The 16,588-nt window shown below is 43.3% G+C and overlaps 2 protein-coding genes across 2 annotated transcripts in view; both read left to right on the top strand.

The window, feature by feature from the left end:
• LOC138750535 (microtubule-actin cross-linking factor 1-like) overlaps positions 1-9,022 on the top strand; it is a 37,399-nt gene extending 28,377 nt beyond the window's left edge. Inside the window, exon 8 of the mRNA XM_069912627.1 lies at positions 714-9,022. Coding sequence (XP_069768728.1) covers positions 714-721 — 8 coding nt within the window. The 3' untranslated portion in view covers positions 722-9,022. The remainder of the gene's footprint in view (positions 1-713) is intronic.
• A 662-nt stretch (positions 9,023-9,684) lies between these two features.
• Positions 9,685-16,037, top strand: LOC138750544 (uncharacterized). The gene is made up of 2 exons (XM_069912633.1): positions 9,685-15,333; positions 15,439-16,037. The coding sequence occupies exon 1, from the start codon at positions 9,700-9,702 to the stop codon at positions 10,678-10,680; it is 981 nt and encodes a 326-aa protein (XP_069768734.1). The 5' UTR covers positions 9,685-9,699; the 3' UTR covers positions 10,681-15,333; positions 15,439-16,037.
• Positions 16,038-16,588: the final 551 nt, after the last annotated feature.

The raw sequence follows: 16,588 nt of genomic DNA, 5'->3' as shown, positions 1-16,588 counted from the left end.
GGAGAGGGAGGGGAAGGAGGGGGAAAGGGAGAGGGAGGGAGAGTTGTTGAGGAAGGGATAAGGATTTTGGGAGAGGGTGAGGGGGAGGAGAGGGAGAGGAAAGGAGAGGGAGGGAGAGGGTGAGGAGAAGGAGAAGGAGAAGGGAAAGAGAATGAGGGATAGTTGTCAAGGAAGGCAGAGGGTTATAGGGAGATTGTGAGGGGAAGGGAAGGAGAGGGAGGGAGGGAGAGTTATCGAGGAAGGGGGAGGGATATAGGGAGAGAGTGGGGGCAGGAGAAGGAGAGGGAGAGGGGAAGGAGAGGGAGAGGGGAAAGAGGAGGAAAGGGAGGGAAAATTTTCGAGGAGAGGGATTTTGGGAGAGGGTGAGGGGGAGAGGGAGAGGAAAGTAGAGGGAGGGAGAGTTGTCGAGGAAAGGGGAGTGATAGAGGGAGAGGGTGAGGGGAAAAGGAGAGGGAGAGGAAAGGAGAGTTTTTGAGGATGGGGAGGGATATTCGTAGAGAGTGAGAGGTAGAGGGGAAGGAGAGGGAGGGAGAGGGAGGAAGAGTTGTCGACGAAGGGGGAGGGATAGGGGATTAAAGGGTTTCTATTGTCTCTGAATCTTTACGAAAAAGTGAAGATGATTTTGAGCTGAAGACCATTGGTCGTCTTCGCGTGATCTTCCTCAACTCTGTTCATCTCTTCCCTTGAATGACTTTTGTTTCCGTTGCTTGTAGATTCGTGAAGCGCAGAAGGGATGACAACAACTTGTGCTGGAAGTCGAGCTGGTAGCAGGACCAACAGTCAATAAGGCAGCCACACTTGGAAACACAATCAACATGTTCAGGTATTTCTACATCCAGTCCTGGAGGATCTCAACAAAGTTCAAGCAAGATTTCTGCCAACACCTAAAAATTCGACAACTCCAAAAAAATGTAGTGAACAGATCCGACCTTTGTACACGTCATTCATCACCCACACCAAAGCCTTTAACTCTGCATCAAGGAAACAACTATAGGACACCCCTTCTAGTATTAGATGAACTGAAATGGAAGTACGGATCCTGAGGCTCTTCAACAAAGGCATATTGGCCACAGTCATGGTCAACATGAGTACTTGGGAGCCTTTTTGCATGAAGTGAAGAGTAAACAAGGATCCGTGTCAGGTCACTCGCCTGAGTGCTACTGGTACCATGTAACCCAGTACTACCTGTCACATGGTCGAGTGGTCGGCGACTAAACCGGCTCCCCAACCAGGCTTGCCTGGTGAGGAGGGTGGCTAGACACCCTGCAGGATGAAAAACAAGACCTGTCAAAGGGTGGATGAACCATGGACAGAAAGGTCTGGCAAACCATCATCTGAGAGGGAACAGCAACCTTCGAAGCCAGCAGATGTGCAGAAATAGAAGAAGATGAGAGGAGAGGCCGTAGCAACCCAAGCCTGATCTGCCATCTGGAACAACCTGTCCTGAATGCAGAAGAACTTTCAAAGGCAAGATTGAACACAGAAGCCACTTGATAGCAACGAGGAGGAGAACTTTCTGACAGACAGCGCAGTATTCAAACTGAGGTCCAGTCCTGACCACTGGCCATGTAAAGCCATTGCCCTAACCACTACATCAACCGTGACACCCTGTCGGCTCAGAGAAGCCGGCTGGAATCTCGAGCGTCTGGAGGAATCGATGTGTCAGGCAGCAGTGGGGAGGGGTCGGGGATCAGCGGCGGCAGTGGGGAGGACTCGGGGATCAGCGGCAGTTCCTACCACACCCCCACACACACACATACACACCTGATTCTTTGAAAGATTTTATTTAATATTCTCAAATTACATAAAGAAAATCAAATACACATAAAATAACTGTAAACTACATCCACTCCCCCTTACTAATACAATAAAAACCAAAAAAAGAAAAAAATAACCAAAATAAAGAAAAAAAAAACAACCTCTCCTCCCCCAAAACCTTAGAGAAATGTATCAAATATTCCCTGATTGGTCTGCCAACATTACAACATTGATTTAATTTCTATAGCCATGTGTTTCAAATATAAACAACACATATAAATAAAAAAGAGTAATTACTTACATTATATGTTAATTTTTCTAAATATAGACAAGACTGCAATCCGTTATGCCATCTTTGCAAGTTTATATTCTTCCATGTGACAGCTATACATTTTCTCGCTACTGCTAACCCAAATCTTAACAAAGCCAAATATGGTTTAGGCATTTTGAATCAACAAATGGAACATTAACATAACCCAACAAACATATTTTTGGATCCATTAAATATCCCTTTGAAACAAATCCCTCAAAAATTTTATAATTTCCTCCCAAAAATGCTTAATTTTCTTTCACGGCCAAACTGAATGTACAAAAGTAACTTTCTGCTCTCTACATCTAAAACAGAAATCTGTTAAACTGAATCCATATCTCTTCAATTTCTCAGGGGTTGAATATAAATGATGCAAAAAATTCTAATTGACCATAGTATACCTCACATTAATTAACTTGGTAACACCGTCAACACACAGTTTTGACCATTCCTCCCATGTCAAAATAATATTTAATTCTTTCCCATTTGTCTTTTTCCATTTTCTCCTGCAACAACCTATACATATCAGAAATAAAGCCTTTTTCACCTTTATCTGCAATTAATAATTCAAATTTCTTTTGACCTGGTAAATTTATTTCCTTCCCATAATTCTTCTTTAAGTAATCTCAAAGTTGGTAATAAACAAAGAATTTGATGCAATACCATATCTTTCCTCCAACCTTTTAAATGAACAAAACCTCCCTGCTTCAAAACAATCTATTACATTCACTAATCCTTTAATTTCCCAATCTTTTAAGTAAGGATTCTATCATGAAAAGGGAATTAATTTATTCTGATATAATGGTGATCTTTTCGAAACTATTCCGATAGAATCAAGAATTAAATTGCGATTTTACCAAATATTCATTGTATGTCGAAAAACGGATAATTTAAATTCTTATAACAATAAAGGATTCCATTTATAAATAAAATGATTAATATTATTTTCCAAAATCTGAGCCATCTTTATCTTTGCCCACCTAGAAGATTGTTCATTATCAAATAACCAATTAATAAACTTCATCGGTGCCACCTCATAATAATTATAAAAACAATGTAATTGCAAACCACCCAATTTATAATGCCAAGTCCATTTTTGGTAAGAAACCCTCGATAATTTACCTTTCCATAAGAATAACCCAACTATGCAAGGGATAGATTGAAAAAAGTATTGTACTCGAGCATAAATGTTCATCTTTATGCAATTCACTCTTCCTATTAAGGTCAGTGGTAAATCTTTCCACTTATCTAAATCAATTTTAACCTTATTTAATAAAGGTACATAATGCAAAATAAATAATTCATGATCATTTTTATTTACAACTACTCCTAAATATTTAATTTTATTTGACCATCTAAATTTAATAATTTGTCTACAATCCATAAAATCTTCTTCTGCTATTGGTAAAACCTCACTCTTTTCCCAATTAATCTCATATCCCGATAATTTACCATACTTATTCAACAAGTCCTGTGATAATTTTAGTGAAGTTTTTGGATTAGTTAAATATACAAAAACATCATGTGTAAATAAGCTAATTTTATTTTCATTTTCTCTCACTTTAAGTCCTCTAACACCAAAATCATGTCAAACAGCCTGAGCTAAAGGTTCTGTCACCAAAGCAAGTAAAGCAGGTGAAAGAGGAAAACCCTGTCTTGTAGAACAAGATAAATTAAAAGATTTTGAAATCTCACCATTCGTTATTACCCTTGTCGTAAGTTATGCATATAAAGCCCTAACCCAACCCCTAAAAAATGGAACAAAATTACATTTTTCCAATACTTTAAACAAAAACTTCCACTCAACTCGATCAAATGCCTTCTCAGCATCCAAAGATATATCCGTTGGTTGATTATCTTGTTGTTTTTAGCATTAATTAATGAAATCAATTTAACTATATTATCTGATGACAATTTAACTATATTGTCTTTGACAAACCCTACCTGATTGTTACGTAAAAAAATTTGGCAAATAATTCACTAACCTATTATCTGAAACTTTTGACACCAATCTATAATCAACATTTAATAATGATATCGGTCTGTAAGGTGACACTTTTAAAGAGTTCCTTTGTTTTTTTAGGTATAACTGTAATCAATGCTTTTGAGAAAGATTCTGGAAATACATCCATTTTAGTTGCTTGTTTCAAAACATTTTTATATAATGGAAATAATAAATCATTAATTTTTTTATAAAACACCACCTTAAATCCATCCTCTCCAGGAGATTTCCCATCAGGCATCGATTGCAAAGCTTCTCTCAATTCTAATTCAGGAAATAAAATATCTAAATTCTTTACCTCAAATTCATTCAACACTGGCAAATTTAAACTAGATAAAAATAAATCAATTTGATCCATTTTTTGATAACCCTCTGACATATATAAATTTTAATTAAATTTTAAAAATTCATCAGTATTCATTTATGTAATTTCTCCATTCTTCCTAATAGCATTAATTGTCCTTGATACTTGCTCAGTTTTACATTGCCATGCCAAACCATATGCACTCTTTCTCCCAATTGATAATAACATTGTTTAGACTGCAAAATCATTTTCTCATATTTATACATTTGTAAATTATAACGTAATTTCACTTTAGATAAATTTATCCTTTCATCCTCTGTATAATTTTTTTAAATTTTTTTCTCCAAGCCTTCGATTTCCTTTTCCAAATTTAAACTTACGAATAAATAGTTTTTTTCTCTCTTAGTTGTATAGCTAATAATTTGTCCCCTCAAATATGCTTTTAAAGCATCCCACAAAATAAATTTACTTTGAACTGAATTTTCTTTCATTTGTAAATAAAAAATAATTTGATCTCTCATCTACTAAATGAAATCTGGTCTCTTCAATAACTTTTCATTAAACCTCCAACGATAAGCTGTCTCAGTTAATTCAGTCCCTAAACATTTAATGAAGGATATGAGAATAACCTACTTTTATCTTCTGCAAAATTAAATCTACCTTGTAAATGCACAGAAATCAAAAATACATTTATTCTAGAAAGAATTATGCCGAGCTGAATAAAGTGAATAATCTTTCTCAGTTGGATTTAATTTCCTCCAAATTTCCACTAAATTTAAATCCTCCATCATCTTAAACAGTCTTTTTGCCATTTTAGTTTTTTCAACAATTTTTGGAGATTTGTCCAACAAGGGATCCAAACAACAGTTAAAATCTACTCCGACTAAAACATTCCCATATGCCTGATTCGTATTTAAAAATGTCCCTGAAATAAATGTCTGATCATCTTCATTTGGTGCATAAACATACATTAAAGTCCAACTTTCAGAAAAAAATCTTCCAGTTAACAATCAGTACTCTTCCAACATTAGCAAAAAAAAATCCACAGCAAAAAGTTTTTTTTATTAACTAATATCACCACGCCTCTAGTTTTAGAGTTTAATGAAGACAAAATGACATGTCCTGACCAATCTCTCTTCAACTTCAAATGTTCTTTTTCTGTCAAATGAGTCCTTTGCAAAAATACAATATCTACTTTTAGCTTCTTTAAATTTTTATTTTTTCTGCCTTTTTCTCCATTGATTGTAATTCAAAAGATACATTTTTACGTATCAAAATAGCTACATCTTTAGCCTTAGAATTAAATGAAGAAGAATATACATGCCCAACCCTGTCCCTTTTTAATTTCACGCTTTCCTTCACATTCAAATGTGTTTCTTGTAAAAAAGCAATATCAATTTTCATTTTCTTAATATACGCCAAGACCCTCTTACGTTTCATCTAACTATTTAATCCTCGAACATTAAAAGTAGCAAACCTCAACTTTGACATATCTACTATTATTACTAAATACCAATAATATCTTTATATAAAAACTCAAATTAATGTATATAGGCCCTCCAATAAAAAAAATCACAAATTAAAAACTAAAAAAAAATTAAAAATAAAAAAAATTAAAAAATAAAGAAAAAGGAAAAAAAAAGAAAATACCCCCCCAAAAAAACTACCAGAAGGTAGTAATCCCCTAAACAAAAATTGGGTGTGGGTCACCCACCAGTGGCTGATGACTAGTAAAGAAAGTCCAAATCTCTCCTTGCCCAGCCAAACAGTCAGTAACATCAAAATATTATAAGAACAAAAGAAAAAATAGAATAAGAAAATTCTTTTAACCCAAAAGACTCCAATCTTGAAAATCCCATTTCAGAAGTTAGACTCTTTCCATTCCTGTTTTTTTCCCATTTTTGCCATTTCTTCCTTTTCCAGAGCTACCAAAGTTTTCTTTAGGAGATAATGCTGGACTATGTCTTTGTCCTCTTATATCTGGCCATGAGTCAGCAAAAATCATTGCTTCACAATCAGTTTCAAAAAACCAAAATTGATAGACTCCGTAAAACACCTTCAACACTGCAGGGTAACGAAAAGTAGACTTATAACCTTTATGTCACAAAACTTCTTTAACTGGATTGAATCGACGTCGACCTGATGCATTTCCAACAATGGAGACATTTTCCTGTGTGCTCCCTCCATTGAAATCAAAAGGCTTTCTACTTCTTGGGAACACGCACCTTCTTCCGGGGAATGGGTAATTCCAGCGCCATCCTTCATTTGGTAGCAATAGATTTTTTTTCAGCCCGCACAGGAAATCTTTGGGGTCTAGGCAATGAAGAAATTGAGCCAGGGGCTGTTTCAGGTCGTCTAGTCCCCAGATCCTCAGCACTTCGAAAATGTATATTCTTATGAACTTGAGGTTTAATCTTTTTACCATTAGTGGCCATAATAATTGCTTGATACTTTAAACTAAAATTTAAAAAGTTTAAACTTGAAAACAAAGGGTTAAAAAACAGGTATTTAAAAATCTGGCCAGAGAGGTCGAGATTACATGTCTAGACTCTACGCTATCTTGCCACGATCCCTACTTTTAGCTTCTTAATATAATCTATCACACATTGCCTTTTTATTGGGTGATTTAAACCCTTAACATTAACAATTGTAAAACTTAAATTACTTATTACAACTTACACAATGGCACCCAATCTTTCACAATTAACTTAAACAAAAACCCTCAACCAACAATAAAAAACACTAGACCCCCCCCTGAAAAAACTGCAACACACTCGAGACACATACCCCAGACACATACCCCAACAATCACACACCTCCCACACACACACCCTACACACAACCCCCAACACACATCCCCAGACACACATTCCACACATACAAGCCCCGACTCACACCCCCCACAATCACACACCTCCCACATGCACACCCCACACACACATACACATCCCAGGAACACACCCTCACGCTCACAAACTCCCACACATACACTCTGCGCACACACACACACATATCCCCCATACACATACTCCCCCACACACAACCTCTGACAGATATACACAAACACCCTCCGACATTCATACACACCTTCCACACCCTCACTCCACAAACACCCAATGCACCCACAGTCCCCTTCCCACACACCACACCTACACATATACCCCGACGCACAACCCAGAAACACCGCCCACATACACCCCTCACACACACCTTCACACATGGCCACCTCCCACACACAACTCACAAAATCAACTCCCAGCCACACATCCCACACATAAACGCACACTCACACTCACCCGATACAACCCCTAGACAGATAAACCTCCCACACACATACCCGTACACACATCCTCTCACACTCAGTCCCCCCCACACACACCCACCCACACCCCATATACCTCTCACACACACCCCCAAACACACACACACCTTCACACTTGACCACCTCCCACACACAACCAACACAAAATCAACACCCAGCTACACACACACATACACGCACACTCACACAATACAACCCCTACACAGATAAACCTCCCACACACATACCCGTACACACATCCTCTCACACACAGTCCCCCCCACACACACACCCACCCACACCCCATATACCTCTCACACACACACCCAAACACACCCCATTTACCTCTCACATACACCCCCAAACACACACACACCTTCACACTTGACCACCTCCCACACACAACCAACACAAAATCAACACCCAGCTACACACACACATACACACACACTCACACAATACAACCCCTACACAGATAAACCTCCCACACACATACCCCTACACACATCCTCACACACACAGTCACCCCACACACACACCCACCCACACCCCATATCCACATACATACTTCCCATCCCCAAATATGCACCACCACACATACCTTAGAACATACCTTAACATTCATACACTCCCACAAATACATGCACACACAGCCACTCCAAAATACTTACCACACACACATCCCGCATGCACACAACCCCACACATCTGCCCCAAAAAATATGGCCCCAATGGACATCCCCCACTCACTCCCCACATACACACCCCACACAATCATAACCCTACAGACTTCCCCACAAATACAATAACATACCCGTCCCACACACACCCAACACAAATCACACACACACCCATTCATAGACCTCCACCCATCCCCCAAACACATACCCCACATACACACCCAGCACATGGACGCCCCTCCATATTCACCACCGCATTCACACCCCTGCACTCACATCCACACACTCGCACCCTCCACACTTGCAACCCCTACACTCACACCCCGCACACACAACCCACACACAAACCCATTCCCAATCATGCCCCCTACACACTCCCTCTCTCGCATGCACTGCCACACTTATTTCTCCGCACACACACCCTACACACCCTTGACACAAACATTGCCAGACAAATCCCACCATGCACACGCGCTAATGCGACCCTGCACAAACACCTTCCCACACAAGTCCCTCACACATGCACTCCCACTCACATGGCCCTACACACACATCCCGAACCACATACCCCTACACACACACACACACCCCATAAATACACCCACACACACACTCCCTCATACAACTCTCACACATACACAAACCCGCAAATCCACCCACCCACACCACCCCACACATATTTCCCCCACACTCATGCGCTCACACACACACACATTCCCTCCACGTATATATCACACACACACACACACACACACACCAACCCTCCATATGCAAACCCCACACAAGCCACACTTCCCATACCCACACACACACCTTCTATATTCAAATCCCACACACACACAAACCCCACTCATAAACACCACACAAGCACAAAACCCCTAACACACACAAACTCACACACAAAAACACCACACAAACACAAACAACCCCCACACTCAAATCCACCCCACACACAAACCCACCACACACACTAACCCACCACACATACACACCATACTCACATCCCCAAACATCAGAGACTTACCCAAATTCCCCACACACACAAACCCCAAAATAGCGCCCATGGTGGAAGTGAGGGCATTGGTGCCGTCGCTGACCCATGGGGAGGTGTGGGTGAGGGCATTGGTGCCATCGTTGATGGAGGGAGGGGGGTGGTGCCGTCGCTGATGGAGGGAGGGGGGTTGGTGCCGTCGCTGATGGAGGGAGGGGGGGTGGTGCCTTCGCTGATGGAGGGAGGGGGGTTGGTGCCGTCGCTGATGGAGGGAGGGGGATTGGTGCCATCGCTGATGGAGGGAGGGGGGTGGTGCCATCGCTGATGGAGGGAGGGAGGTTGGTGCCATCGCTGATGGAGGGAGGGAGGTTGGTGCCATCACTGATGTGTCAAGGGGTGCAAGATGACGTCGTCATTGACAAGTATGGGGATGGAAGCAGCGCTGACAAGCGGGGTGGGGGCGCATGCAATGCTTGCCATGTCCTATATACGTTGGTGCCCCACACAGACACTGACACACACACTCAGCCTGCCACACACACCCACTCACACATACACAACCCCACACACACCCCAAACCCACACCCCTCACACACTCCCCATACACCCATCCCCCACAAACTCACACCCCTCACAACCACACACACACCCCTCACACACTCCCCATACACCCATCCCCCACAAACTCACACCCCTCACAACCACACACACACCCCTCACACACTCCCCATACACCCATCCCCCACAAACTCACACCCCTCACAACCACACACACACCCCTCACACACACCACACATAACCCACACCCACACCCCTCATACACACACCCTCACACATGCCCCACAACACACACCCCTCCACACCATCTCTCCACCCATCCCACACACTCTCACCCCCCCACCCACACATCCACACACTCAGACACCCCCACACTGCCCCCTACACATATTCTCACAAACACACATCTACACACACTTCTCACACACCCCTCCCCCACCCATCCCTCACACACACACACACCACATTAACACACTATACACACACCCACCCCCCACAACCACACATCCCTCACAAACACACACCACACATAACCCACACACATACCCCTCATACACACTCCCACACACATACCCCACAACACACACCCCTCCACACCCCCATCCACCCATCCCACACACTCTCACCCCCCATCCACAGACTCAGACACCCCCACACAGCCCCCTACACTCATCGTCACATACAACCCACACACTCCCACTTACACACACCCCACACTCACCTCTCACACACACCCACAAACACATTTCCCACACACTCAGACACCTTCCACACTGACTCCACACAACACACAGACCACACGCAATTCCCACACACACCCCACACACCCACATACTTACACACACTTCCCACGCACACTCCCACTTACACACACACCCCACATCCCCACACTTACCAAACACTCACCCCACACAAACCTCTCACATCCACTTCCCACACACTCAATCCACACACTCAGACAACTCCCACAGTGACCCCACACACACACATCCACACTCCAATAGAATCTCTTTTCTCCCTCTCCCCTTAATCCCGTCTCCGAACCAGATTCTTGTATTAAAAGTAGACTTTGTTCCTAGACGAATATAATATGGGTCTGGAAGTCAGGTTTTAGAATGAAAGGTTCTGAAAATCGTTCAGGATAGGTCCCCCCAATTATTTCGGGGCAAATTGGAAGATGTTCTTTTATATCAGCGACATGTTCTTTCAGTGAGATAATTTTGTCGAGTTCCTTCCATTTGACGTCGATGTTGTGCTTTGTACAAATGTCTGCATATATTTGTTCACTTATGGAAAATGGAAAGAAGGAAATGCACAAACGCACACATACCCACTCCCACACCCTCCCACACGCACACATACATACACACAACCTCCCTCACACCCCTTCTTACACACGCCCACACACATACCAACCCAAAAGGACCCAAGCACATACACTCCACACATATCCACCACACAATCCTACCCACACACCCCACACACAACCCCTCACCCATTCCCTCCATAACCCCACATGCAGACCCCAAACACACACCCCAATCCCACAAAACTCCAGACACACATCCCAATGATTTTGGGGCAAATTGGAAGATGTGCTTTTCTATCAGGGACGTGTTCCATAAGTGAGTTAATTTTGTCGAGTTCCTTCCATTTGACGTCGATGTTGTGCTTTGTGCAAATGTTCTGTATATATTTGTTCACTTATGGAAAATGGAAAGAAGGAAATGCACACACGCACACATACCCACTCCCACACCCTCCCACACGCACACATACATACACACAACCTCCCTCACACCCCTTCTTACACACGCCCACACACATACCTACCCAAAAGGACCCAAGCACATACACTCCACACATATCCACCACACAATCCTACCCACACACCCCACACACAACCCCTCACCCATTCCCTCCATAACCCCACATGCAGACCCCAAACACACACCCCAATCCCACAAAACTCCAGACACACATCCCAATGATTTTGGGGCAAATTGGAAGATGTGCTTTTCTATCAGGGACGTGTTCCATAAGTGAGTTAATTTTGTCGAGTTCCTTCCATTTGACGTCGATGTTGTGCTTTGTGCAAATGTTCTGTATATATTTGATCGTTGATATATTTGAATATATTTGTTCACTGTTCTGTATATATTCTGTATATATTGTATATATTCTGTATATACTTTTTCACTGTAAACAAAAGCCCCACATATCTGCACACACACCCTCACACACACACCCTCCCCCACACCCCTTCTTACACACGCCCACACACATTCCCACCCACAAGCAACCATGCACATATAACCCACACACATCCACCGCACAATCTCACCCACACACACCACACACATCCACTCACACGTTCCATCCAACACCCCAATACCCGAACATGCAGTCCACAAACACACACCCAATTCCACACAACTCCACACACACATCCCAAATCCCACACACAACCCCAACTATTTCGGGGCAAATTGGTAGATGTGCTTTTATATCAGGGACGTGTTCGATAAGTGAGATAATTTTGTCGAGTTCTTTTCATTTGACGTCGATGTTGTGCTTTGTACATATGTTCTGTATATATTTGATCGTTGATATATTTGTATATATTTGTTCACTCTTCTGTATATATTCTGTATATATTGTAAATATTCTGTATATACTTTTTCACTGTAAATAAAACCCCCACATACATGCACGCACACACACACTACCACACACATCCAAATGCCAACAGACACTCCCACTCCCTCACACACACACACACTGTCCCTCACACCCCTTCTTACACACGCTCACACATATACCCACCCACAAGCACCCATGCACTTATACCCCACACACATCCACTACACAATCTTAAAAAATCAAACAAAAGATGAGAAACATTAAATCGGACTGACCCGACAGGACGGAGGAACTAAGGTCGTTTGGAATCAGCAGATGCGATAGAATCTGCAATCTCCGTCAGGCCGAGGGACCTTGAAACACCACACAAGTACAAACTAAACTGGATGAGAGGGTCCTTGCAGAGAAATGGATTGGAGTCAATCCACAGGACCTTCAGAGCAACAGAGAGGATCACTGGAGTCTCCCTCTTCCCCATCAGTGTGATCTAGCAGGATCCTTGTCTGAAGAGGCCATGCCAAATCCTGGAGAAGCCCTTTGACCCTGCCCACAGCATCTCTCAGCTGCTCCCATCAAGGAAGAGAAAGGAGGATCAGAACCAGCATCAGCAGGATGAAGAACAGCTTCTGTGCAGGGGTCGGGAGAAGGTTGAAGCACCAAAGGAACTGCTCCCACTCACCATCCGAGTGCAAACAGAGAGCGCATGTAAAATGTTCAATGATGGGAATGTATGGACATGATACTAAGGGCTGAAAGAGACTTGGAACAGGGTTTTTTGTGGTCGATCATTTATTACGAATAAAGTCTTACACGAAAGGGCAAGAAGCAGCTAAGGTTCTTCTTTCCACACAGATCTACTGTTAGTCCTCTAATTCTATGGGAACTGTCGCAGGGTTGTAGCTCCCAGTTGTTGGGATAGGCTGACACAAAGTGGTAGGTCCAGGTACTAATGAGGATGCCATCAGATGGTTCCCCACCCCCCACTCTCTCCCCACCACCACTGCCAACATCAGTTCTTTGTATTACAAATAAAGATGAGTGAAACACAGAAGTCTGCAGACGCTGTGATTATAGTTACAAACACACCGACATGCTGAAGGAACTCAGCTATTCTTTCCAGCATTCAGGCCTGAGCCCTTCTTCAAGGAATAAACAGAATAACCCAGAAGCAGGAAATCTCAGAAAGGCTCAGAATTCTGGTTAGGGGACAAATCCAGCCCAACAAAAGGTGTTAATTGGATGTGATAGGGATGAGGTTTTTCATAGCAGGCCGAGCGACCATGTGGTCAGGCGGGCCGAATCGCTGTCCCAGTCAGTTGGTACAAGATGGCATTGGCCCCCCTTCCCTTCTCACGAGAAGCATGCATTTGGTGACACATGTTGCCTGGGAGATGTCGCCACATCCTGGTTGCAGCAACTCCGCAACGCACTGACATCACTCCCCTAGACCAGCGCACCCCAGAGAGGAATGAGGTCGTCCCCTAAAAGCAGCACGAGAGGTTCATATAAAGGCAGTTATTGGTTCACTTCATGCTGTGTGGAGGTGCTTCATTTCAGTAGCACCACCTTTTTCAGCCACGACAAGACCATGAACAGGCTGTCAGCAAGAGAATGGGATGGGGAATTGAAGCAGGTGGCCACTGGGAGATCCCCACTCTTGTGGCGGACATGGAGAAGTTTGTGTTTATAGGATAGCTATAAATTCCGATGAAAATACAAGTCTTTAGGCCAGCAAATCTTCCAGACAGGGATCAATGATCAATTCTTCCCAACAGGGTCCCAACCTCCAAAATCTGTAATGTCTTCCTTAATATTTTTAACACAATAGCGCTAACTGACTACCGATCGAGTCAATGTGCTGCCAAAAGGCAGCCCATTCATATTTGGTTTCCCGCCCAAACACAGCTGATTGAATCTATTACCTATCAGATGTGAATTGTCAAAAGCTACAGTAAGCGTTCAGTAACCTTAACAACACCTTCCAGTGCCAGCTTGAAATTGTTTCTGCTCAGAGGTTTTGCCCACCATTGTTCACAGACGAAGGTGAATGCTGCTTGTCAGTGACACACGGGTCTCTCTGGAGGTTGAACTGATCCCAGAGCGCTGAGTTCTGGAGAAATGACCACACCAAATTTGATGTTGCTGAATGGAGGAAACACTTTCGTATGTCGCATGGCACCTTTCACTTCATGCTGGAACTCTAAGAACCTCACCTGAAGCCGCATAGACCAGGCGCAGCAACCAGGGAGCCGGGATTTCGATTAGCTGTGGCTCTGCGCTGGTATGCCACCCCTTGTGAGTATCGATCCATCAGTCCCATCTTTGGAATAGGCATCAGCACCGTGTGCATGGTGGTGCAGGAGGTGACGGCCGCCTTGACGAAGTTCCTCGGTAAACGTCTCATGCCCCTGCCCATTGGAACACGTCTCCAGGAGACCAATGACAGCTTGGTGCAAAGGGGATACCCAATGTGTGCCGGTGCCATTGATGGATCACATATTCCCATTATTGCCCCCAGCTTGCATGCTGCAGCCTACTACAATCGCAAAGGCTGGCATTCAATGGTTCTGCAAGCGGTGGTCGACAACAGATTCTGGTGAGCTAAGCTTTTATTGGTCTTTATCACATCACATCTCAATGTCTATAACTTCACTGTGCTTTCCATTCACGTTACAGCTTCTCAGATGTGTTTGTTGGCCGGGCAGTACCCATGATGCCTGAGTGCTTGCCAACTCTCCTCTGTATAGAAAGGAAGAGGACCAGGGCGGATACCACTTCCCACCTGACGTGAGTGTTCACCCTACAAAGCTCCATGTGTCAATCTTATGTATGCTTATTGTGTCAACGGTCATGTGTATGAATTAACAACATTCTCCATTGTTGTGCCTGCAGGTGTCCAAGGATGTTAATGGAGTGGAGGTTCCAGCGCATCTTGTGGGTCATCTGGCATATCCACTACGAAATTGGCTGATGAAGGGGTTCACACAGCACCAAGGACTGGATCTGGATCAGCAAAGATTTAACAAGGCCCTTAATTCTGCAAGGATAGTGGTGGAACATGCATATTGCCGTCTAAATGGCTGCCGGTGGTGCCTGTCCAACCGTCTGGATATCTCTACCACCTTAGTCCCAGGTGTTGTGTTTGCTCGCTGTGTCCTGCACAATATATGTGAGATTAACAAGGAAGACTTTCTGTCAGAGTGGACGTTGGTTGAAGCAGATGGTCCTGCACCCATTAGCACAGATTGTCACAATCAGCAAGCCCATGGGCACCAGGCCATCCATTCTGCCATTTTGTCCATCCTGTAAGGGTATGACCCTGCCACCTACCTCCTAATCTCCACAACTTGTTCCCCCCTCCACCCTCCCCACCCAATGCGACAACATGAGCCTACTGCCTGGCATGTTATGTGTTCTCGTGAAGTAATGGTTGCATATAAATGAGACTTGTGTGCTTGTCAAAAATGTAATAAAAAACATTTTTTGAGAAATCTTATTGCTTCATAAATATCTGAGTTCGATATAGCAATGTAAACATTTCACATTATGTTTAAACTAGATGTAAACCATGGAACGGACAAATCACATTGCAAATACACTCCACACTTGAACACCGCAGAACAAAAACAAAAATGGTAAACACAACAAACACCTCCACCCGGCACCACAGCATTTCTGTGTTGTGCCGATTATACCTCTCGGAGGAGGGTTACCAAGTTCATTTGGCAGGCGCATCCTGCGCATTCAGGTGGCCTTCCGGCAGCCCATATTGCCATTATATGTGGCTTTACAAGTGGGGCATTTGGCCACCTGAAAGTGCCTTTTCTAAGAGTTCCTGTATCTGGCTCATTCCTTGAAGAAGGGCTCAGGACTGAAATGTTGGGAATATATCTTGATCTCCTATGGACACTGAAAATCCGGGCTCTGCTTCCTGACCTGCTTTTTCCAGCAGTTTTGTATAACTTATATTCCAGCAGTTTTGTATAACTTATATTCCAGCAGTTGCTGTGGTTGAACTTTTACTGATTTAATGAATTGTTTT

The sequence above is a fragment of the Narcine bancroftii genome, unplaced genomic scaffold, assembly GCF_036971445.1.
Source record: "Narcine bancroftii isolate sNarBan1 unplaced genomic scaffold, sNarBan1.hap1 Scaffold_165, whole genome shotgun sequence".
NCBI classification, from domain to species: domain Eukaryota; kingdom Metazoa; phylum Chordata; class Chondrichthyes; order Torpediniformes; family Narcinidae; genus Narcine; species Narcine bancroftii.
The sequence above is the reverse complement of the archived record's forward strand: the minus strand, read 5'-3'. Positions and strand labels throughout refer to the sequence as shown.

Excerpts from the sequence above, each read along its gene's own strand:
- LOC138750544 (XM_069912633.1), top strand. The coding sequence starts at position 9,700 with ATGGAGGGAGGGAGGTTGGTGCCATCACTGATGTGTCAAGGGGTGCAA.